At 50.2% G+C, this 25,144-nt stretch overlaps 1 protein-coding gene across 3 annotated transcripts in view; it reads right to left on the minus strand.

The window, feature by feature from the left end:
• Window positions 1-2,271: 2,271 nt before the first annotated feature.
• Actn1 (actinin alpha 1) overlaps window positions 2,272-25,144 on the minus strand; it is a 97,849-nt gene continuing 74,976 nt past the window's right edge. The window contains exons 9-22 of one of the 3 annotated variants that reach the window (XM_051148329.1): window positions 20,347-20,439; window positions 18,851-19,081; window positions 16,351-16,498; window positions 13,409-13,559; window positions 12,240-12,348; window positions 11,695-11,835; window positions 10,254-10,436; window positions 9,433-9,567; window positions 8,233-8,412; window positions 6,297-6,443; window positions 5,211-5,291; window positions 4,716-4,781; window positions 3,408-3,566; window positions 2,272-2,442 (exon numbers count right to left, since the gene is read on the minus strand). In XM_051148329.1, the coding sequence (XP_051004286.1) occupies window positions 2,284-2,442; window positions 3,408-3,566; window positions 4,716-4,781; window positions 5,211-5,291; window positions 6,297-6,443; window positions 8,233-8,412; window positions 9,433-9,567; window positions 10,254-10,436; window positions 11,695-11,835; window positions 12,240-12,348; window positions 13,409-13,559; window positions 16,351-16,498; window positions 18,851-19,081; window positions 20,347-20,439 (1,983 nt within the window). In that variant the 3' untranslated portion in view covers window positions 2,272-2,283. The remainder of the gene's footprint in view (window positions 2,443-3,407; window positions 3,567-4,715; window positions 4,782-5,210; window positions 5,292-6,296; window positions 6,444-8,232; window positions 8,413-9,432; window positions 9,568-10,253; window positions 10,437-11,694; window positions 11,836-12,239; window positions 12,349-13,408; window positions 13,560-16,350; window positions 16,499-18,850; window positions 19,082-20,346; window positions 20,440-25,144) is intronic. The other 2 variants (XM_051148339.1, XM_051148334.1) reach the window with 2 other exon arrangements.

Consider the following 25,144-nt stretch of genomic DNA (forward strand, 5'->3'; position numbering starts at 1 on the left):
TTTCTACCTCAGAAGTAGCTGCTACTCTCCACCTTGGTGCTGTGGTTTAGATCAGAAATGTCCCCCAAAGGCCATGTGTTGATGGCCCTGTTACAACCTGGGGCACTGTGGAGAAGTGGTGGGACCCTCAGGAAATGGAGCCTGGTAGAAGGAAGTCTCTGCTTCCTGGCTGTGGTGAGCAGACTTCCGTCAGCATGTGTGCCCCACCATGTGTCGCTTTGCTACAGGCCCAGAGACAACATGAGCAAGTGAGTATGGACTTGTGAGCCAAACATCTCTCTTATAAAGTGATGACTCCGTATATTTCATCATAGTGATAGAAAGCTGGCTAACACAATCTGCACTTACTACCCAAGTGACTGCATACTTTGGGTGCTGGGTTTGTGCCCAGAGGGAAGTTTAGAGGTGATCCTAGCAATGGAAAAGCACTGAGCCAGGCTGGGTGCTCAGTCATTAAGGGTTGCTAAGGTGCTGGCGAGTCACAGAGAGGCGCTGTTTCCACAGACCAGCCTCATGGGGCTGTCAACAGTCTGCAGAGAGGCAGGGTCGGAGATGGGTGAAGATGTTAAAATGTGCCGTCCAAGCTGGCAGAAAGGAGACGCTGTAGTGTTCCCATGGAAAGAGGAACCTGCTGCCGGCAGGGTCACAGTAGAAAATTCCATCCACCCAAAGATGTCTATAAAGTGAGTCCAGGACAGCCACGATAACATAGAGAAATCCTGTCTCAAAACAACAACAAACAAACAAAAATGTATCCTCAACAGACTAAAAACCAATTTATGGGATAACCTGGTGGGCATATTTATGTTCAAATGACTTAAGTTACTGTAGCTTCTCCTTTGCTACGTTGTGGGTCCCCGACAGACAATCCCTTCTGTGGCTCAACTCTCTTCTCTTCTCACTCTGCTCAATCGCTCCCTCTCTGCCTTTCCTGCCTTCTTAGATCCTCTCCTTTCCCCAGAAGCCCAAAATGGGAGGTCATAGGGTCAAGCAGTTCTAAAGGCTAAGAACTCCCAAGGAACCAGCTGGCTAGCAACTGTGGATCCTCGACAGGGCCAGCCTCACAAGTCGCAGTACATGTTGACTGTTAAAAAGAAGTGATAAGGGGCTAGCCACGAAGTAAAGAGTCTTACCACCAAGCTCGGTCATCCGAGTTTGATCCCTGGAACCCACATGGCGGACTCAAGTCACCCGGGACTTTCTCATAGTTGCGGTGGTCCTTGCATGACCCCTATCCCAATGCTTAAGGACACAGATTAACTTTACCTTTGGAAATTGGAGCACCGGAATGCTGGGACCCTGGGTCTGGAGAACTTCCAGTTGCAACAAGTTCTTCTTATACTTATCTTCAGCTAATTTACATATAATTAGCTGAGAACAAGTATGTCTGCCCTCTCAAAGTTTTGAAGGTGGCCTCCTTCTCAAAATAAACAAGACCAAACATACCAGGCTCAAAATCTAAGAGGAGGATGGGCGCAGGTGCCCCGCACCATTCTCGACACACCCCGCCCCACTTCTGGAAGTCAGTGAAAGGAGCAGGCAAAGTAGTGTCACGGGAGTGTCGCTTTTAATACAGTCTGTGCCAAGCAACGTCACAATCTCCAAGTTTGCCCTATCTTTAGTAGGCAATATTCAAAAAAATTTTTTTAAAAAGTCTGCATTCATAAAACAGGCCAGCCATCATTTTGAGGAGATTAAAAATGAGAAGCCATGAATGTATCTTCTTTGAAAAGCAGCCATTTCAAAAGATTTTCTTTAATATCATAAAATATTCTCATGGACAAGTGAGCTAGCAAACACACATGCACCAATGTGCCTTTGACGGGAGTACCCACCTAACCGCCACGCCCCCCCCCCTCAAGTGGACATGAGATTAGAGAAATGAATACAGCAGACGGAACAGGTAGAAAGAAAAAAGTTCAGTAAAAAGAATGGAATATAACTTTGTGCTTGGTTATTTTCTTATGTCACGACAAAAACACTTCGGTGCAAATAGTTAATGTTTTCTCTTTTCCATTTAAGACTGGTGGAGAAAAAAAATACTTTTTCTATAATAAAATATGTAGTTTTTTGGTTTTTTTAAACTTTTTTTTTAAATGTAATATTTTTTTTTTTCCTTTTTTGCAGAAAATAATTTTGTAAACTGTCACTTTGCGGGCAGAGAGGCTAGGTACCGCCTGGGTCGCAGCTCGTGCCCTTGGTGGCTGAGCTGAAAGCAAACCCGGACTGGGCGAAGGAGGAGCAGGGCGGGGCGCACGCGCAGACGGGGGAGGCAGGGGCGGGTTAGAGGTCACTCTCGCCGTACAGTGCCGTGGAGAAGGACATGTAGTCTAGAGCACCCGGCACGGAGTCGGGGCCCGTGTAGGGGGCCATTCTCGCGATGCAGTACTCGGCCTGGTCAGGTGGCAGCTCACGGCGCAGCTCATCTACCGTGATGTAATTCTGCAGAGAAAGCGTGGTTAGGGTCGCAAAGCTTGGCAGTGGCCGGAAAGCAAAGCGGCACTGCCGCAAATATTAGGTCGTAAACTTGCCAGTAATGTTAGGTACCTGTGTTTTCTCTCTCCTAGTTCTCCTTGATCTGTACAATACATGCGGCACGCATATATACAACACAAATATCTATGTGTACGTACACATAATATTTATATGCTCTTTATCATATGTATATATGTCCACCCAGAATCTTTTCATTCATCCTACTGGTTTCTAGTGTTGTCTCACTGTCAACAGGTCCCCTGGCAGAACAAGTAAATTCCTAGGAGACCCCCCACATTCACTCAATTGGCCCCTCTAAGGCCTCTGCCAGTGTCTAGCGGTCAACATGGAAGCTGCTGTTTGCAGGAGTGGAAGGGTCTAGAACATCGGTTCTCAACCTGGGAGGTCGAATGACCTTTTCACAGGGGTTGCATATCGGCTACTTACATTACAATCCATAACAGTAACAACCTAAATAACGGTATTGAAGGGTCACAGCGTTAGGAAGGTTGAGAAGCACTTGCCTAGGACTGACCAAAGATCTCACAGCCCCTCAGCTGTGAGTCCTCTGGGACCCAAGTGTGAGGAAAAGCGGGATTGCCCTCTGATCATTCTAAAAGTCAGGTGACCACTTCTCCTTTCTGGGCTTTCTTCCTTTACAAAATCAGTCATTTCAACTAGATGGCTTCTGAGGACCCTACAAGGTGGCATCCAACTGCATACTCCAAACCACTCCAGCTTTGCCTCCGCCACTCAGCACAAGTGGCTTCTGCCGACTCGCTGGGCTCCTTAAGCCGATACCGTGTCCTAACACCTCAGTTGAGCCCAAGGTGATACAGGATGGGCAAAGGAAAATGAAGCCCAGTGGAACCCTGGGAGGAGTGACTGAGACGCTCACCCCCAGCCACGAGCCTGAGCCACAAGACACCCACCTTATCTCCAGCCAGGATCTTGAAGGATGCCATGACCTGATCTGCTGTATCCGTGTCAGCTGTCTCTCGGGACATGAAGTCGATGAAAGCCTGGAAGGTCACTACTCCCAGGCGGTTGGGGTCTACGATGCTCATGATGCGGGCAAATTCTGCCTCTCCCTGGAAAGAACAGCCAACCCACACCTGTCACCTGATGGCCTGCTGAAGCATCTCGGGTGGTCCCTCCAGGCCTGGCTTGGGTTGCCCCAAGGGTGTGACAGTGACTCAACAGTAGGAGACTCAGGACTTCCCACCCCCTACAGATGCCTGGGTTCCCTTTATAGAAAATAATGGTGGTATTAACTACAAAGACAATGACATCAGCATTGGCTGACACCCATACAGCATGTATTGTATGCCAGCTATTATTCTAGCTGTTGTTATATATTATAATTCATTTTATCATCACTGCAACTAAGTTAAATCACAGTATTTCTATCATATGGAAATCTGAGGCCCAGATACACATGTGACTTGCCGAAGGTCACACAGGCAGTAAATAAGGAGCTAGGATTAGGACCTAGGTAGTCTGGCTCCAACATTTGCTGTTTCCCTATCACCCTGTATTTCCTAAGAGCCAGACATGTGCACAGTACTCTTTATTTGGCTCTTACAACCACTATGCGGGGCTTTCCTTACTTCATCTGAGACCACAAGCTGTTGCTGGCCAAGTGGGCTTTACTGAGTCCACTTCTGGTCCAGCCCTTAACCCTGCTGGGCATCCCATGGGCTCTATACTTGGCTCAACGGACAGGCATCACCTGTCCATCCAGCTAAGCGTCTTGTCCTGTTCAGAAAACTGAAGTAGGGACACACCAAGGTTAGAGAGAGGCCTGGGCCAACGACTGAGCGGTGGCAGATGCGGATGGAGCTATTATCGGGGCACAAGTATAACCCTCCAGGCTCATGCAAGGCAAAGCAGAGCTACCATTCCTACGAGCCTTTGGGGTGGCCGACCACAGTTGGTGTGTCCACCGCGGGAGTGAAAAAGGCCCTTTCTCTACAGTAAGTAGTGTAAGATAAACCGGTTCAGAGACCAAGATGAGGAGGCCAAGCCTCCCAGCCACGCCCTGGCCCCACGGACGGTCTGGTTTTCAGGTGCCTTCTTCCCCAATGAAGGGGATAAGAGACTCCCTTGGGGAGGGTGGTTCTAACCTAAGGGCCTTGCTGGGGTCTGCCACTATTATGACTTAGCTTCTCCAGGTAGGTGGCTGCCTCCCGGCCAGGGCAACAGAAAGCCTGGCAGGTAGAGGATGGGGTTTACTTTACCATGTTGTAACCCATGGAGATAAGGCAGGCGCGGAAATCATCTGTGTCCATCATGCCTGTCTTCTTCTGTGGGGCAGTGGCACCAAGACACAGGAGGGACAGACAGGTGGGAGAAGGAAGGGCCAGCCAGAGGCCAGAAAGACAGCAGAAAGGAAGGGTGCAGTTTATGGTATGGGAATCGGGGAGAGTCAAGAATATAGAAGGGGCATGTTGAAGGAGGGTCAGAGGAAAGGAATGCAGAAGAAGTAATGAGGGAGGGACAGGAAGCAGATACCCAAGCAAGGTGCCAGGAAAGATAACCGGAAGCAGAGGTCAGAAGTCAAGAGGAACCCGACAGGGGGCAGGGCAGGGACAGCAGAAGAGGATGAGCCCCATAGCCCGACAGGAAGGGGGACAGGGAGAGTCAGACAGAGAAAGAAGAAAAAAAAGGAGAGACTGCGTTATTTCTCGCCCCAGAGGCCACCCTTGAGCGTGCTCCATGCAGGAGGCGAGTACCTGGGGATCGTTGCCAATATCATAACCCAAGCTGATGAGGCAGGCTTTGAACTCTTCGGGACCCAGCGTGCCGGAGTGATCCTGGGGCCGTGGTGCGCCAGGCAGCGAGCCATGCGGTGCCAGGGAAGAGGAGGCCGTGAGGGGGGGGGGTGGGGGGTGGGAGTGGGCCATGCCCCGGGGTGGAAGGTGGCGTGTGTGGGGAAGACACAGGGACAAAAGGCATGCGGATGGAGAGGGTGGAGGGTAAACGGGTGGGGGAGAGGGGAAATAAAAGTGCACACAGTTAGACACACAGACAAGGTTCCAGAGTTGGGCGGGGACGGGCGGGGGGGGGGGTCCCTGACCCTGGCACACATAGTCCTGCTTGGGAAAGCAGGGCCAGAGGGACATGATGAGCCACAAGGGTGAGAAGCTCCCAGAAGTGCCCCCAGGTTACCTGATGTCTCCCAGAACCCTACCCTCCCACCTCGCCAGGAACCTGGAGGGCAGTGAAGCAGGCAGGGTGGTGGTAAGCCCCTGACCTCATGCCCCACCTCCCTTGTGGCTGTCCCCAAGCTCAGGGCACTGGGAATGGGCAGCCCACTGACAATGCAGCCTGGCCTGAAGCTAACATGAGAACCCAGGCCAGCGAATTCTAAATTAGTCTCCCAAACAGCAGGTCCCAAAGGCAGCCTGGATAGGGGCAGAACCTCTTTTTTTTTTTTTGGTTCCTTTGTCCCAAGGCAGATGTAGGGGACTGTGCCCACAGCCACACAGCATAGGGCTTTATTTTGTGGCTCTGGAAGACTCATTCCCAAAGATTGAGTCCTCACAGGAGAGGAGGAGTCAAGGATGAAGGGGACCTCTCCCCTCCCCCCACTTCTCTGTTCTCTCTAGGAATGCAGAGACCGTTTACAGGGCAAGGCAGGCTTTCCAAGGCCAGCTCAGAAAGCCTGACTCTAAGGGTATACTAAGCCAGAGCAGTATCGGCTCGTCCTCCTCTCTCCTCACCTACAAGGAGCAGGCTCATGCCCTGGGCCATGCCCTCCAGGGCTCTGGGTCGGGGGTTAGGGGCCACTCTAGGTGAGCAAGGAGTGGGGCTCTCACCCGGTCAAAGTGGTTGAAGGAGGCCCGGAACTCGTTCATCTGCTCCTGGCTTATGCCTTTGGCATCCCGGGTCAGGATCTGGTTCTCCACTTCATTGGTGGTCCTGGCGATGGTGGTGAGCAGCTGCTCCCAGCCCACACGGATGTGCTAAGAGCAAGCGGTGAGGCCGTCAGAAAGGGGCGCCAGGCCTGGGCTCTGGGCTCCAGGCTCCGGCTCCTCCTCCTCCTCCCCACAACTCAAAAAACGACCAAAGGAGGGGCAAGACAAATGGCTCAGTGGTGAAAGAGCATTTGTTGTTTTTCCAGGACTCTCGTTCAATTGTCAGCAACCACCATATGGCGGCTCACAACCATCTGCAACTCTAGTTGCAGGGGATATATCCTCTTCCGGCCTGTTCAGGCACCAGGAACAGGCACAGTGCATAGACATACACTCAGGCAAAACACTCATAAACATAAATAAAAGTAAACAAATAAAACTGTTTTGAGACAGGGTTTCTTTGTTTAGCCCTGGCTGTCCTGGAACTTGCTCTGTAGAGCAGGCTGGCCTCAAACTCACTGAGATCTGCCTGCCTTTGTCTCCCCAAGTGCTGGGATTAAAGGTACATGCCACCATGTCCGGTTTCTAAATATATTATTATTTTTTAAAAGATTTTATTTATTATGTATACAGTATGATCAGATCACATTATAGATGGCTGTGAGCCACCATGTGGTTGCTGGGAATTGAACTCAGGACCTCTGGAAGAGCAGTCAGTGCTCTTAACCACTGAGCCATCTCTCCAGCCCCTAAATATACTATTTTAAAAGACCAAAACAGTTAACTTGACCTTCTATCTGGAGTTACAGGATCACCATCAGGAGGGACAGACACAACATACCCTCCCAGGACCTGACAGAGGGCCTGACAGGAGCAGGAAGGCCTCTGCCTGGAAGGACAACACGATCCAAATTTGCCAATAGAACTGTTAGTGAAGGAAGGTAGATTTTGTGGTGGGGAAAACTTAAGGACAAAAAAATGGAATGACTCCCGCCCAGCAAGTTCTACCCCCACAACCACACATATATCCACAAATTAGCCTTTGACCAAAACCAATAAAGCTGGTGCCACAAAGTGGCCAACTATATATATCCTGGTGGCCTCGGTGACCACCAAGTTACACCGCAGCCAAGGTAAGCACACTTGGATATTTGAACAAGGAGGAAACCACTTAACAAGGCAAACCCAGGAGCATATCCTATCATTAAAGGATGAATAACTAACACCATTTAGGAAGCAGGTACCTAAGCCAGTGAGGCCTTGAGCCCACTAGTATCATAATTAAAGCAGAGTGCTTACTAAAAATTGAGATTCATGGGCTGGGCAATGGTGGTGCATTCCCTTAATCCCAGCATTCTTGGGAGGTTGAGGTGGGCAGATCTCTATGACTTCAAGGCCAGCATGGTCTACAGAGCGAAACACTGTCTCAAAAAAACAAAACAAAACAAAACAAAACCAAAAGCAAAACAAAAACAGAAAAGGGGCTGGAGAGATGGTTCAGTGGTTAAGAGCACTGCCTGTTCTTCTAAAGGACCCGGGTTCAATTCCCAGCACCTACATGGCCGCTTACAACTGTCTGTAACTCCAAGATCTGACACCCTCACACCAATGCACATAAAATTAAATTTAAAAATACTAAACAAACAAACAATGGAGATTCATTAAGTTCTACCCCAGAACAAATTAATTGAGTTCTGAAGCTGGGGACAGATGTGTACACTTGGTAGCACATTCTCTGAGGGCAACCAGAAGGTGCTGCAGATTGAAGGTGCAGAGTTTTGGGGGCACAGAGTACTCCTCTGCCTACATTCAAATTTCACTGGGAGACGCTACCCTAGGTGGCAGGTAGGAAGGGCACCAGGCTTCCTCCCGAAGAAGCAGGGCCAGGCCTGCTTACCTCCATGGTGTAGTTGGTGTGCTTATTGTCAAAGATAAGCGCCTCTTGGATGAGCTGGTGGTCACACTCCAGCTGGTCAATCTTTGGCTTATAGTTGACGATGCTCTTTTCATACTGCCGCAGGTGGCTGAGTTGGTCCTCCAGGGTGCCGTGCATCTCGATGGAGATCCTCCCAATCTCCTGCTCATCAGGAAGGAGACACGTCTCGTCAGACCACCCCACTCTGCACTTACGGGGCAGGGACCAGTCCTCATCCCAACCCTAGAGAGGCTAGCACTGGCAACACTTAGCATGAAAAGATATTTAGCATGGACTTTCCTTGATAAGGAAGCTGTGTACTGTAGTTATGTAATAAGCCTTGGCTCTGGTTGAAATATCTTCCACCAATCACATATCTCTTAGCCTGAGGAAAGGGTTGGAATGCAGGACCAATTGCTGACCTGGATGTTCACTCTCTTACATGCCATTTAACTACCTTCTGGAGCCTTGTTCCCATCCGCCTCCCATCTATCAGACGTTGAGCCACGACCTCTTATATGTCACAGTTCACCTAGTATGCCTCCTCTACAACTGTCTTTGCTCCTGCTGTTTTGCCTCCTAGGATGGCTGTCCAGGCCCGACTGAGCCCCACCCACCCCCATGAGCCAGGCCTAAGGTGCACTTCTGCCAGCTCAGATAAGTGGTTCTTGGTGGAAACAGGTTTATTCATTCAGTTTGGTGCTGTTAGTATTTATTGAGCATTTACAAGTAGAGTCTTGGGGACACATGCACATGAGCACTGTGTGCGTGTGTGTGCACCCACATAAGCTTGACATGGACTCTGCACTCAAGATGCTCAGTGACCACACTCTAGCCATTGCTCCCTCCCTCATCCTCAACCTCCCATTTGTTAAGAGGCTCAGCTCCCTTTCTGAAAGGGATGGCACTGCCAAGGCAACGCAGGGGAACTGCGCTGACCCAGGCATTCAGTTGCTCTTCCTGTGGAACTTTCCTAGGTAGCTCCTTAATAGTGTCCTACTTTGCTCCAATCAGACACAGGGATCAAACCATCAGCACCCCCTCCAACTGAGCAATCATGAATTCAGACCTCAGTCCTCCACGGGCCTTCCTAGTAAGCATATGACTTGGGTGGCCGGAATGGTGCTAAGTAGGAAGAGATGGAACATCCCTAGCTTGCTTGCTTCCCATAATGAAACTCACCTCCATCTTGGTCTGGATCCAGGGCCCGATGACATTGGCTTGTGCCCCAAACTGCTTGCGTAACCTCTCATTGTGTTGCTGGCGGGCATGCTCCTCTGTGAGAGCCTGGTCCCTCCGGGGCACCAGCTGCCGCACCTGGGGTGGGAACAGACATGGGGCTCTGTGGGTAGGCCAGATACCTGCCCAATGCTCTCAGGTGAGAAAACGGGGCCCCACTGAAGGAACCGGGCAAGTCAAAATGCAACAAGGACTGGGCAGTGGTGGCTCACACCTTTAATCCCAGCACTTGGGAGGCAGAGATAGGTGGATCTCTGTTAGTTTGAGGTCAGTCTGGTCTACATACCAAGTTCCAGGACAGCCAAAGCTACACAGAGAACCGCTGTCTCGAAAACCAAAAAAATAAAAAGAAGAAGAAGAAGAAGGAAAAAAAAAAAGCAGGGGGTGGGGCGGGGGGGGGGCGAAGAAGACAACAGCATGTAACAAGAGTGAAGATATCAACGTGGACCAGAAATTCATTCACTGATAAATAAATGAAAACCAATGAGATAAAGATAAAAATCCTGTCCTTAAGAAATGTGCAATGGTTGGGCGTGGTGGCGCATGCCTTTAATCCCAGCACTTGGGAGGCAGAGGCAGGCGGATCACTGTGAGTTCGAGGCCAGCCTGGTCTACAAAGTGAGTCCAGGACAGCCAAGGCTACACAGAGAAACACTGTCTCGAAAAGCCAAAAACAAAAAAACAAAAACAAAATCAAAAAAACAAAAACCCCCAGAAATGTGCAATGGCTTAGCCTATACCCATCAATCAACCCTTCAACTCACATGGTCCCATTTGCCGTTGATCTCCTGAGGCGTGATGGTTGTATAGGGGTTGGTGCCTGCCATGTTGACATGATAGGTCTGGACAATCTTGGACACTTCATTGTGGATGCCCAGGATGGCCAGGCGCTCCTTGTCTGCATCCGGGAGGGTGGCCTTGAACTGCTCGTGGGCTGTGGTCAGTCCCTGGATAGACAATGGCGGGGTTAGTACTGGTACCCGGAGGAGTCAGGTCTCTCCTTAGACAAGATAAGCAAAGAAAACCCAGCAGGCCTCCTGAAGACCCGGAGACACCAACCCAAGCTCTTATGGCAGAGAACCAGCAAGGCAGGGTAGCTAGAGAAAGGAAAAGCCACAGCAAGAGCCAGCTGAGCCAAAGTTATATCCTGGGGACTGGTACAATCAGCAGCCACCAATGGGGGGGGTGGGGGAGGCAGGGGAGGTAGTTCAACACCCTACAGATCAGTGATATGGAGGTGAGGCAAGCCTCTTCCAACACTAGTCCTTCAGCTTCCAGAAGAAAACCCTTTCCTTTTCCTCTACCTCGAGAATACTATGACTAAATTTTTCGTTTTGTTTTGTTTTTGTTTTTTTGAGACAGGGTTTCTCTGTGTAGCCTTGGCATAAAAAAAATAAAAATAAAAAAATAAAATGTGCTGGAAAAAAAAATCAAGGTTTGGGATACGATATATAATAAAGTCTACATTTTGTGTGTACAAAAGAAAAGGTGCAAAGATCACATCAATAAATACACTTGTCTATATACACAGGGTCTCTGATCAAGACTGCTTACCTCTGAAAAAGGAAGCAGGGGGCTAGAACGGCTATGGGAGGAAACCTTGTCTTAACAGCTCCTTATCTTTAGGATATTATACTATGCACATCTTCCACACTGTCAAAAACAGTGCTAGGCTGGGTGTGGTGGCATACTCCCTTAGTCCCAGCACCTGGGCGGCAGAGGCAGGAGGGTCTCTGTGAGTTTGAAGCCAACATGGTCTATAAGTTCCAGACTACCTGGGAGTACACAGTAGATTCCTTCTTTCTTTCTCTCCCTTTCTTCCCCTTCTTTTTGTGAGACCCTCTCTTCCTTCCTTCCTTCCTTCTTATATGTATGTCTGTGAGACCCTATCTTTAAAAAGGGATAGGAGGCTAGAGAGATGAGTCAGCAGTTACAAGCACTTGCTGCTCTTGTAAAGAACCAGGGTTCAATTCCTGGTACACATATGCCGCCAACAACCACCTGTAACTCCAGTTCCAGGGGAGTCTGGGAACTGTACGCAAGTGGTGTACACACATACATGCAGGCAAAACACCCATATACACAACACAAAAATAAATCTTACCCAAAAAAAAAAAAAGGGGGGGGATCGCAAATATCTATGGAACCCTTGAGATATTGCTCCTCAGTTTATCCTAAAAAGGATCAGTCTCTCGGGTCGCCCACCTGGATCTCCTCAATGGTATGCACGATGAAGGTGTCTTGAAGGTCCTCCATGGCTCCCTCCATCCAGTTGTTGAAGGGCGCAGCCCTTTTGGCATACTCCAAGTATAGCTGGTCGATGGTCTCCAGTAGCTTCTCTGTTCGCTGGGAGGATCAAGTGGGACAGCATGTTTAGCAGAGCGACACTCAAGAGTCTACTCCCCCAGATGTCTTGGTCTAGAAGCATTAGACTGGAAAGAACCAGTTCTTGAGTGGCTCTGGGTCTCGGTTGTCAAGGGACAGGTCATCTCACATTGGAATCACTTGTCCTGGCCCCAAGTGGGTCTGGTTTACAGACCAGGACGGCTCTCAAAAGGCTGGAGCTGAGCTGACAGGTTCATTGAACTGGGAGACGTGTTACAGTTGGGACAGTATCTCCACTCACACAATCTGAGTCAAAGCGAGTCATCCCATCAGGCCAGAGCTAGGGATGGTCCAAAGAATCCTCAAAACTTAAAAGCAAAGAACCGGGGAGGAGGAAGAGGCATATGGCACAGGATGGTCCTCACCTCTAAAGCCTCCCTCCGCTTCTGAGTGAGGGCCCCTAGATTGTCCCACTGGTCACAGATCTTTTGGCAACGAGCGTTGACACTTGGTGAGTCGTAATAGTCCAGCTCGCTGTGGGGTGGGAGGAGACAAGGAGTCACATGATGAGCGACACAGGCTGAAGAGGGGAGAAATACTGTCATTCCTGTTCTGGCATGTTAGGAGCACTAATAGCGCTGGGGGAACAGGAGTGCGCTTCTCTGTGCACCTTCCAGCACCCGCACATTCCTGCCTCTGTGGAATTCAAGAAACCGGAAGCAGGGACGCTGAAGGTGGCTGTTTCTCTCCAACAGCCCCTCCCCGCCACAACCAAAGCTGGTGGTGACTCTTAATGACTAATGACCGGAAGATGCTGAGGCCCAAGGAAAAAGCTCAGAGCCCAGGACCAAGGTTTGGGAGCTGGGCATGGCGACATGTCTGTCTGTAATCTTAGCACTCTCCTGAGAGGCTGAGACAGGAGGATTGTCACAAGTTTGAGGCTAACCTGAGCTACGCATTGAGTTCTAGGACAGCCTAGGCTACAATTTGAACCTTGTCTCAAGTGAAAACAAAAACAAAATCTGAGCTGGCAAGATGGTCCAGTGGGTGAAGGCACTTGTATGCAAGCCTGAAGACTGGAGTTCAAGCCCTAGAGCCCACAGGAAAAGCAGAGGAAAAACCACTTCCTTCAAGTTGTCCTCTGACCACCACTGCACCATGGCAAGCACATGCCTGCCTGCCTGCCTGCCTGCATGCGCACGCGCGCACACACACAAACAAATTTAAAAACAAGACAAAAAGGTATAAAAATGTAACAAACCCCACTACTTTTATGCTAACCTAAAAGAAATTCATAATTAAAAGGCAAAATCAAATAAACTAGGGTCTGGGCACCCTCTTTCCCTGCCCTGGTAATAGGCGGCGACCAAACGTCTGCACGAGAATGGAATGTTCCAGGCTCTCTCCCACCAGGAAGGGGCCTTGCCTTCTGTACTGCCTCCTTTCTCACATGGGCACAACTCTTTTCTCTCTCTCTCTAGCGCCATCTGTCTGTATATCCCCTTCCTTCCCACCCTTGTCACCAAAAAGCTGAGAAAGCAGACCTCAGCCTCACACTGGGGCACCAGAGGGAGGGGGATCAGAGCAGGCCTACTTGAGCTCCTGTGCGATGGCAGCGATCTGCTCCACACGGTCCTGGTGGGCAGCCAGGTCACTCTCGAAGGCCTCGTGCTTCTTGAGCAGAGCCTTGATCTCCGACAAGGTGGCTGTCTCGTAATCCTTCTGGCGCAGCATGGCCTCTTTGCCTGGGGTCAGATGGGGAGGAAGGCACAGGTGAGCAGGAGCCAGGCAACCGTGTCCGGGCCAGCCATCCAGCTCTTGAGGCCCTGAAGCTCTCTATTTCCCATGGAGGTGCGCGCTGTACAGCAATCTACAACGTAAGAGGGAGTGGATGGTGCAGCCAAAATCTCCCACTTACACGGAGGGACTGACCGGGAAGACCACTGCCTGCCAGGGAGCATTTCTAGGGCATTTAAACTAATCGGACATGAAGGTTATGCAGAAATGCACGAGGCCGGACATTCATCTTCCAACAGCAGGAAACATAGCAATGTATGCTCTATGGAATAACCAGGAAAGAAGAACAAAAACAAGCCAAGCACTTCACAGGTGGACAGCTTTAGAATGTCCCTAGTTGCAACGGGCGAGTCCTGGGAGCCTTGCATGGATCCCATTCCCAGACATTCTCAGTGCACTCGGTACACCTAGGCCCTCTGCTGCTCCCATCCATGGCCAGCTAGGGTCTTCTCAGACCATCAGTAATGTCCTCACCCCAGCGTAAGGGCAGCTCTTTTAATTTGGGCCTATTCTCAGAGAAGGAAGGCAGGGATGAGAAACGACCTTGCTAAAACGCTTTCAAACTGCCTCAGGAAGGACAGGGGCAAACTTAGCCTTGCTTACGTGTGTATCCTCTGTGTGCCATCACAGGATGCTTGTACCTTCTTGGTCCATAAGGCTACGAGCTGTGCCCAATAGTAAACAGAGCACATCTTTCCATCTTAGGGTACTGAGCCTCCGCCCCTCCCCTCCTTAAAATCATAACACAGTAAGTTTAGATTTAACTTACAGATAAATGCATTTATCGACTCCTATATAAATTATGCTTTCTGCTTTAAATATTTAGCAGCACACACTATCAGAATTTCTCCTGTGGCTTCAAGGTCTTCCTGGGTACAGTGGTTCTTCAAGATCTGTAGGGGACCCATTTCAGGACCTGAATCCTAAGATGCTCCAATCCCATATGTAAAATGGCACAGTATTTGCATATAATCTCTATAATAGTCTCCCATATACTTTAAATCACTCAGGTTGCTTTCAGTATAAATACTAGATAGATAGCTATTCGTCCACATTCTTCGGGGAATTATGGTAAGTCAATATGAGCTCAACACAGACATAATTCCTTTTTGTTCTTAATATTATTTTGCTTCAAAGCTGATTGAATCCAGGGACACAGGACCCATGGATGTGGGCATTTTCTTGGCCAGATACCCCACTGCTCTGTACTGCCCAGCCCTCACCCCACCCCACTCCAGCTTGCGCTGTGGTGGATGTCACCGTGGATACTCCTGTGCATACAATTTCCTCCGTGGTTAGGGTTAATTCCTTAGTCTCAAGAAATGGAACTCTAGTTGGGCGTGGTGGCGCACATTGTTAACCCCAGCACTAGAGAGGCAGAGGCATGTGGATCTCTGAGTTCCAGGACAGCCTGGTCTTCACTGTGAGTTCTAGGGTTAGCCAAGGCTACATGGTGAAACTGTTTCACATCAAAACAAAAATAAAATAAGACAAAAATTACAAGTGGGTGAATCAGGGCCATCTCCAGCAATCCGGGCCACTCTGTACCTACACGCGCACTTACTTATGTGGGATCCTAACCGCACCCGCTTAGCAGGGTGTTTCCCTACCACGCCAGGCCCTTCACAGATGGCTCTAGAACGTGATCCTCCCTATTTTCCTCTAGCCCAAGGCCAAAGCAACAGGAACCAGGGCTGAATAAAGAAATCTTACTGCAGGAGTGCCCACTGGCTCTGCCTCAGGGGCTCTAGCTGATGTGGCCAGCAAGAAAAACAGGCAGGAGCCATTTTTCGCTCTAATCCAGCGGTTCTCAGCCTTCCCAATGCTGCAACCCTTCAATACAGCTCCTCATAGTGCGGTGGCCTCAACCATGAAATTATTCTCACTGCCACCTTATAACTGTAATTTTGCTTTGGTTACGAATCATAAATATCTGTGCTGTCTGATGGCCTTAAGTGACCCTTGTGAAAGGGAAGGTCAACTCCCCAAGGGGTTGAGACCCATGGGTTGAGAACAACTGCTCTAATCCAAGCCAGCTTCTGAGGAAAAGCCTGGTCCAGTACGACTGTCGCTCGGTCCCATATGACTGCCTCTCCTCAGCTAACCCTGGCCACCAAGAAGCAGACAACCAGATACCAGCCTAGGCAACTACACAGGAGGGGCAGAAATATCTACATTTCAAAGACTTGGAAATAGGCAAGTTGACATGGCTTCTTAGGGACTGTGTCAGGATTGAGAGCCACCCTGAGGGACTTGGAGGGAAAAAAACAATGGCGGGGGTGGGGGTGGGGGGCCTGGAGAGATGGCTCAGTGATTAAGAGTACTGCCTGCTCTTCCAAAGGACCCCAGGTTCAATTCCTGGCACCCACATGGCAGCTCACAACTGTCTGTAACTCTAAGATCTGACACCTTCACACCAATGCACATAAATTAAAAAAAAAATAAATATATATATGATGGGAGCAGGAAAGAGGAGTGCTCACACACAAGGGCTGGCAGAAACTCTTTTGAGCATGGCTGCGACCTCACCATTGAATTCTCACAAGCCTGGGAGGCTGGTACCTACTGTCCCTACTTCACAAACGCAGACACTGAAGCAACCCAGAGGGTAATGACCTTGCCTGATGCCAGACAGCTATTACAAGCCCAGACAAGATGACACAAACAAAAGCAGTGGGTGGGTGGGAGTGGGAAAGCAGAGCCCAGGGGAGGCAGGCGGCGCGGCAGGCTTGGGCTCACCATCTGTCCAGGCTTCGTGGATGGAAGCCTTCTGCCGGAACTTCTCCGCCAGGTGGTCCAGCCTCTCGAGCCTCCGGATCTCATTGAGCAGCCACTCCTCATAGCCCTTCTCCGCCTGCTCCAGGCAACCCCAGGCATTGTTGATATCCTACAGGGATGGGAGGCACAGGCTCAGAGAACCTGGAGGGGCTGCAGCCTTCCAAGGGGAGATGCCTCTCCATACACATCACAGTCAACTGTCCCATCTCTCTCTTCCAGCTCCTACTAGTATTTCCCGGCCTCCTGGACAGGGAGTAGGGTCTGAGTCCACGTGAGCCATCCAGCCGTGGAGCCCTCCTGTACTGACTAGCTTCCAACAGGATCCTGGCCAGTCTCAGAGATCCAAGAATGAGCCAGGGGGCCAGACAAATGAAGACTGAAGCAAATTGACACTAGAGCCACCAAGAGACGCATGGTTCTATTAAGCCAAGATGCCCAGATTCTAGCCTTTAGGCTCTGGATAGCAGTTTGGATGAGGGAACCAGCCATGATCTTGAGACGATAGATATGCATATGCTCTTTGCATAAGGCACCCAGCGAGAACTACTAGAGAGTCTGAGCATCACCCTCCTGGCAATGCACTGGGCATCTGTCCACATCAGGGGCACTCCCTCTATTTCTCAGGACTAGCTAATAGTGACTCTAACAACCCCAAAGCACCTGATTAAGCCCCGAACTTTAAAGGACTGGTGCTCCAAGCTGCTTGCATGATAGACACCACAGGCCTATTTTTTCTCTGCAAGATCGCCATTGCTCCGGCCTACTCCCAATTGGCCTGTCCCCTCTGGTCCTGCTCAATATGTCTGGTTTTTGTTTCTTTGCTTGCTTCCATTGTTGTTGTTGTTACTCCTTGTTTGAAAGGATAAAAGGTGGAGGGGGCAGATGGCTCAGAGGTTAAGAGCACTATCTATTCTTCCAAAGGTCCTGAGTTCAATTCCCAGCAACCACACGGTAGGTAGCTCACAACCATATATAATGAGATCTAGTGCCCTCTTCTGGTGTGCAGGCACACATGCAGGCAGAATACTGTATAAATAATAAATAAATAAACATTTAAACAAACAAAAAAGGATAAAAGATTGCACTTTGATGAATTTGTCCTGTGATCCCTTGGCTCATAAAGCCCTAGGGACAGGGTAAAAGGGAAGGAGTGACAAAAAGGACAAAGGAGGCACAATGGAGGAGCACTCATCTTAAATTGATTGCAATATTGGGGTTTTGGTTTTTGTTTTCTAGCTGTATAGCCTGGGCTGGCCTCAAGCTTGCTGTGATCCTCCTGCCTCTGTCTCCCAAGAGCTGGGATTGTAGCCATGAGTGCCTATAATGTCACACCCAATTTCTTACAGGTGTTTTTGTTTCAAAGAATCTTATTATAGAGAACATGTCTTAAGATTCACCTAAAAGGGAGCTGGAGAGATGGCTCAGTGGTTAAGAGCACTAGCTACTCTTCCAGAGGACCCTGGTTCAATCCCCAGCACCCACAAGGCAGCTCACAACTGTCTGTAACTCTAGTTCCAGGGGATTTAATGCCCTAACACACACATACATGCAGGCAAAACACCATTGAACACAAAATTAAAAAAAAAAAAAAGATTCACTTAAAATTATATTTACACAGAAGGATTAAAACTGGGCTTGGTAGCACAGGTCTGTGATCCTAGCTACGTGGAACACCAAGGCAGGAGAATCTCAAGTTCAAGGCCTTCACGGGCTTCAAGGTGAGGCCTAGGCCGGCCTGAATTAACAAGACCCTATCTCACGGAAAAAGATAAAGTAGCAGGTGGGGGATGTGGCCTTGTGTCAGAGCACTTGCCTAACATTCATGAGGACCTGGATTCAGTGTCTAGGATCACAAAACTAAATAAAAGACTAAAAGACTAAAAAGGTCTTTTCAAATTAAAACAATTTCTAGCAGCTAGTAAGAGTATATTTTTTAATATTTTACTTATTAGCATATCAGAGCTACACTACAAAAATTAATCTGCTATTTATGATGACAAAAGTGGGTTTGTTCTGCTTTGTTTTTGCTGTTGGTAAGGTACTTAAGGTAATAGGAAAGTAAATATTAATATTACTGCTTGGTTCAGTATGACCAGCTATTCTGTTTAAAACATTATTTTTTAAGGTATGGGGAAGTTTGAAATGCTTAGGAGCTGAGGCAAACAAGCCTGATCTAGAACAGTCTGGGGAGAGGGTGGCTGTCCCTCTGTGCCTGGGCTTAAGCCTGAGTGGTAAAGTGAAAGAAACAAGGAACAGGTTTCTAGGTCAAAGAAAACCCACCTCCAAACAGTTGGGGGATGAAGGCAGCCAGGCAGGCCCTGACTCGCCACTGGCACTCACAGAGACCATCCTGCCCTTAGAGGGCATGAAGGCACGCCTCAGACTCCATCATTCACCAAGACCATCCTGCCCTCTGAGGGCATGAAGGCGCCCCGCCCCCCCAATAGCCCCTGGCACTCACCGAGACCATCCTGCCCTCGGAGGGCATGAAGGCGGGCCGGTTGCTGAGCCGCAGCTTGGTCTGCAGCGTGTTGAAGTTGATCTCCAGCTGGCATTTCTCCTGCACCTTGGGCGGCTTGTGCAGGCGCCTATAGTCCCGGAAGTCCTCCAGCTTTTGCTGCATGGCGTGCATGGTGTTCTCAGGCACCCGGTTCTCCAGCCACGGGATGGTGCGGCGGATCCACTCCAACAGCTAAGGAGGGAGGACAGAGGGGAGACATGGGGGTAAGGATGTGCAAAGAAAGGCCAGTTTGCCCCCCTTCCAGAGGCCCGTCCCTCACAGGAAGGGGGCTGGCAAAAAGCCTCTCCTGATGGCGCACTCCCTTCTCAACTTCCCACTAGGACCTTGCTCACAGTGCCATGTAGCAAGGCTTCTGGGCGCTCCCTCCAAGTTGACCAGGATATGGTCAACTCAGAGCCCACATCCCTCATTGTCTCTGATAGGGGAAGAACCAAAGAACCGCAGGCTGCTCTAAAAACAAGGAGACCTGAACCCGAGTCTAGCTGGACCTCAGTTTCCTTCATCTACACCATGCAGGGGCATAGCAGAATAGGGACCCCTGGCTCTAAAAGGAAGAGGCTAGCTTCTGGGATGGCCTAGGATTTCTATCCTGGAGCCATGGTGCGGGCGGGGGGCGGGGGGCGGGTAAAGAAGACGTAGGGTTGCAGCGGTGGCTGGCAGGAAGCATACGGAACACCTGCACGCTGCCAGGCATGACCCACAAAGTGACTCAGAGGAATAATCATAGCAATACTCCATGGTCAAGTGCTACGATCACCCCCACATTATGGAGGAGGCAGGCACCCAAGGCTCTGCCAGGTCACGCAACCAGCTTGCCTCGGCAAGGCAACCGGCTGGAGCAGTGAAGCGGGGATTAAAGCCTGGGCATCTGGCTGTCACTCAGCTGGAGGGCAGAACCACCAAAAGGCCAGGGGAACAGTTCAAAAGGATGAATTCTTTCAGGGAAGAAGCCAACAGCACCTTAAAACCACATGATAGCGGGACAAATGATTAACTCCCTTCCCATCCTGTCCCCTGCTGCCTTGAATGCCAAGTAGCAAGCCTGAGCCAGTACTGAGCCTTCCCAGGCACATGCCCTCTAAGTACCTGGCAGAGCTCTGTACTACCTAAGTGTAGGCAAAACTTATGGAGCAGCAGTGCCCCAGGCTCCAAATGCCTCTGAGATACCAGCGCTCAACTACCACTCAGAAAGTGAAAGAAAAAACAAAGAGGCAGAGAGGTGAAGGCATTTCCTAGCCTAGAGACCACCTCCTCTGTCTTCACTTCCGCTCTCCCAGAGGCCCTGAACCAAGCTGCCCTGTGTTAACTGTGTTTGAATCACACATTGCACCAGCCTAGGAGTGTGTCCACAGGTACAGATCCTGGGAACTTCAGTCTCTCGGAGTATAATACGGGGCCTTGCTGGGGCCAAGCTAGAAGAACACAAGGGTACCCACATCACTGGCCAGCTTCTCATAGTCTTCCATAAGCTGTTCGTTCTCTTGATTGACGGCCAACACTTTGCAGATGCGATTGGCTGCTGTTTCCGCCTGGCAACGAGAGAAAGAGAGAGAGAGAGAGAGAGAGAGAGATTGAGAGTCATGATCAGCGTGCCCCAGCAGCAGGGGCACCTGGACACACCTTTGCCAACAAACCTCTTCCACTCTACTACTCCTGAAGTTGGAAGGGAGCCCCTAAGGCTCTGAGTCACAGATATCCACCCCTCCCCCCCCCACCTTCTGCATCACCCTGTTTGCCAGCCCTGGGCAAGGGCTCATTTCCAACACACAAGACAGGAAGAAATTAATCAAGTAAGGGAGGCATTCAAAATCTCAGGCCAGGTCGAGAGAGGAGGAAAAGTCATGCCTAGCCTGTGGTCCACAAATTCCAGGGACCATAGGGACTTGGGACCTCAAGCTGGATTTGACAGGATTTCTGAAGATGTGAGACTTCAAGTCTGAAAGTGTAAAGAGAGAGTGCTCGCTGACAGTGAGACCTCTCAAGCTCCCTGAAGACTCTCTGAAGGCTCCTGGCTCAAAGCCCTTTAGAGAAAAAGCAAAGACATGGCAGTGTGTGGAGGATGAGATGTCAGGATAAACCCAGCATGGCTGGCAAGCCCAGGAAACACAGCAAAGATACTGGTGGCTCAGCTAAGAACACACCGTGAAACAAGCACTGGGCCAGAGATAGTCCTCAGCAGGGAGAAGAATGAGGTAACCAGCCACAAAGCCTAGGGAATCCATGGAGACTCGGTCTCTAGGTGCTGTGTACCCAACCCTGGCAGGGACCCCGTGTTCCCAAATCCACTTCACTTAAGTAATTCTGGTTTTGTTTGGTGATAGGATCTCACTAGGTAGCCCTGGCTGTCTTAGAACTCACTTTTGTTTACCAGGCTGGCCTCGAACTCATAGAGAGCTGACACCCTCTGCCTCCTAAGTGCTGGGTGTAAAGGTGTTCACTAGCACACCTGGCCCACTTGAGTGGCTGTGCAGTTGAGTTGTGTCCTTGTACACACGCCAACCCTACACCAAGGGGAAGTGAATGTGAAGCTCTTTGGGGACCACAGGGAAGAAAGGAGACAGTTTAGGGCCGAGAAGACAATGCCTGTGAGACAGGTGACCTACAGATGATACAGGGTGCATGGTTTAAGAGAGAGGAAGGCAAAACATAAATCTGGTCGATGAACAAAAAGAGTTTCTGTTACCACAAAATGCGGCAGAGTGCAGAGAAATTCCCAAGAACTGGAAGGAGTGACGTGGTACATGACACATGTATCTTTTGGTTTTTTTCCAAGAAGAAGTTTTCAAAGAGGAAATGCCAACCAAATCACATGCTTTGTGGTGAGGGTGCTGGGACACATAGGGGACGGGACAGAAAACTGCCCTAAAGGTCTCTCAAGTGAGGAGTCTGTACGCTACAGTGTGGTTACTGGAACAGCTGGGACTCCAAGAGGAGACCACAGGAATGACCAGTGAGGGATCTCAGAATGACTCCCAGTTCCTGAGAAAGCAAGGTCTCTTTGGTTATCATCCCTGCCTGGGCGATGATGTGGCCCAGGCTTGATTGTCATCCCTTCTGGAATGTATGCCTGCCCGCCAGAAGAGGGCATCAGATCACATTATATATAGATGGTTGTGAGCCACCATGTGGTTTCTGGGAATTGAACTCAGGACCTCTGGAAGAGCAGCCAGTGCTCTGAACCTATGAGTCATCTCTCCAGCCTGACTGTCATCCTTTCTTGAGAACTACTGAATTACTATGGCGAATTACCCAAGGCACTGAGGAGACAGTTGCTTCCCAGAGTCTATTCCTTTTATTTTTTGGTTTGTCGAGACAGGGTTTCTCTGTGTAGCCTTGCCTGTCCTAGAACTCGTTCTGTAGACCAGGCTGGCCTTGAACTCTCAGACATTCATCTGCCTCTGCCTCCCAAGTATGGGGATTAAAGGCGTGAGCCACCACCACTGCCCGCCTAAAGTTTACACAATTTTGAGGGCTGTGCTCAGTAGGCTTTAAAGCTTCCAAAGAGGAGCTGGAGAGATGGCTCAGTGGTTAAGAGCATTATCTGCTTTTTCCAGAGGTCCTGAGTTCAATTCCCAGCAACTATGGTGGCCCACAACCATCTATAATGTGATCTGATGCCCTCTTCTGGCCTGCAGGTGTACATGCAGATAGAGTATGTGTGTGTGTGACTCCTTTGGATGAAATCTGGGTAAGACTTCCACATGGGACTCCTGGGGGCTTTTTGTAAGGATCTAATCCTTTCCTAAACAACACCTACACTCTGACCTGTTCTTTCCAGGCCAGCCTCATCAGGAGACAGCCTGAGGAGTCCACCAGCATGCCTAAAGGACCTGCCTTTAGGGAAAGAAACCACCAGAGAGGCCCTTACAGAGGGCCCTTCTGTGAACACTTGTGGGCCACCTTTAGGGACAACAGTCCTCTGACTTTTAAGAAGCAGGTTCTTAGAAGACAGAAGCTAAGTCCTCAGAACAACTGGTTCTCCTGCCACAGGCTGCGACCATGAATAAGCCTGCCAGGAGCATAAAGGACACATGCTCTCAAGCATCTCCCTTATGAAGAGAGGCCAGTCACTATCAAGCTCAGCCAAAGAGGTAGGCAAGTCAGCCTGGCTAGCCTTGCAGACCTCATCATCCATGGAGTGAAGGGAATCGGGCTGCAGATGGTGAGAGCAGCATCTGACTTCCCTTCCTAAGAGCTACAAGAAGCCCATGGCGGGAGGGGAGCCGAGGAGGAAAGTCAGTGGCCGGCAGAGGGCATAAGCAGTGCTGGCCAGTTCAGATGTATCAGCGAGTGACTTGGCCCAGGAGGGAAAGAAATGGCCCTGGGAGAAAGGCGGAGAGGGAAGCCATCTCAGAAGGAAACCCAGGTTGGCCTCTGGATTTGGGTTTTCTGTGACTGGGTAGGTTGTTCTAAGACCCGTGCAAGAACCAGGCTACCCAAGTCTTTCTGAATGACAGGCTCTGCATGAGAAGATATGCAAGCAAGCATAGATGTCAATGAGCCAAGAAAACACTTCAGAGGCCAGTATGTGCATTTTCATGTGCTTTGTGACCACTTTCAACTGTACTATTAGTACAACTTTTTTTTGGGGGGGGGGGGGGAGACAGGGTTTCTCTGTGTAGCCTTGGCCGTCCTGGACTCACTTTGTAGACCAGGCTGGCCTCGAACTTACAGAGATCTGCCAGCCTCTGCCTCCCAAGTGCTGAGATTAAAGGTGTGCACCACCACTGTCTGGCTATTAGTACAACTTAACATACATTTTTTTTTTAAACACGTGGTTTCTCTATGTACTGCTGGCTGTCCTGGAACTTGCTATGTAGACCAGGTTGCCCTTGAGCTCACAGAGATCCACCTGCCTCTGCTTCCGAAGTGCTGGGGTTAAAGGTGTGCAGCACCACACCCAGGCCGCACAACATTTAGTGTGTATGTGTGTGTATTTTTTTTAAGGCCATGAGCCATTAGTCTTAGAGTTTTAGCTATCCTGTGCCAAACTTCCACCCTGAAAACCAGAGCACCACAGCCAAGTCACCTGAGACAGGTCCATCTATAGAGAGGCTGTCAGCACCAAATACCAAACTAGGCAAAGTCACATAGCAGGCAGGGCACCATCACCCACAATGCACTGTTCCTCTCTCCCTTCCGGGGCGGCTGCCTAGTCTACCCGCTCCCCCTGTCTAGTCTACTACCCTTCCCCTGGGTTTGCTAAGTTCAGCAGGACATGGCTCTACCCCAGAACGGAGCTTCTCTAAGACAAGTGGGCTAGGGTGGGTTTTCGGGACACATGTCTGTCCCCCCATCCATGCTTCGATTCCTCGAGAACTTCCCACTCCATAGTGACCTGGCAGTGCCAATCTCCTCCCTCTCACACTGCGAGGGTTCCGCCTTAGCTGTGGTGACCTTTGCCAGCATGGTTAGTAACTCCCTAGTGACGGTCCCTTCGCCCTTCCCTAGAGGGGCCTGGAACTTTCCTGGGAGCACCTCATCCTACCCTAAGCCTCCCAGCTCCACGCGGAGGCTCACAGAGGACACCCTGCAGCCCCACAGCTGCCTGCTCTGGACAGATGTGCCGTAGTGCGGGCCCTGCTCTCAGTGCTGCCTCCTCCTCCCTTAGAAGGTTTACACTAGTGGGTCCAGTGATTGACAGCCCCACCTGTCCCTAAACAACCAGAAACACCTGCATCAAATCAAGCCTGCCCATTCAGGAGCCAATTCCTAGAAACCCCAAGAGACCCCCCAAAGCACCAGCTGCATGAATGGAACTCTTGATGCCCTCCACCCGTTCTGAACCTGGGTAGGGAAAGGAAAGCCAGGAATCAGAACCCAAACCAGAGCAGCTGTGTCCACCATACGCTTGCATGTCACTGTACACAGGCACTTGCACGTGCCTATCCAGATGCTGGGACCTCTCTACTTCTATTATCTACAACTGGCCAGCCAAAGGTGCAGAGAGGAGGGTGGGCCATGGATATAGCTCCGGAAGATGTCTGTCGCGGGTACCAGACACTGAGGCAGACAAGACAAGAGTGTGAGATGCATCTTCTTGCCCCCCAAAACCAGAGGCACCCCTCCCATCCACCTTGGAGCTGATCACGCTAGAGAAATGCTGCGGGACAGCGAGGTCTGCCTGGGAGACTTGAGGAGCCGGCAGGACACCCCACACTCCCAACACCCTGTCTGTGCTCCTATCCTGGAGTGTGGACGAAAGCATGAAATGGTTGCAACAGGGATGAGAAA

This window comes from Acomys russatus, chromosome 1 (assembly GCF_903995435.1).
Source record: "Acomys russatus chromosome 1, mAcoRus1.1, whole genome shotgun sequence".
Classification (NCBI taxonomy): Eukaryota; Metazoa; Chordata; class Mammalia; order Rodentia; family Muridae; genus Acomys; species Acomys russatus.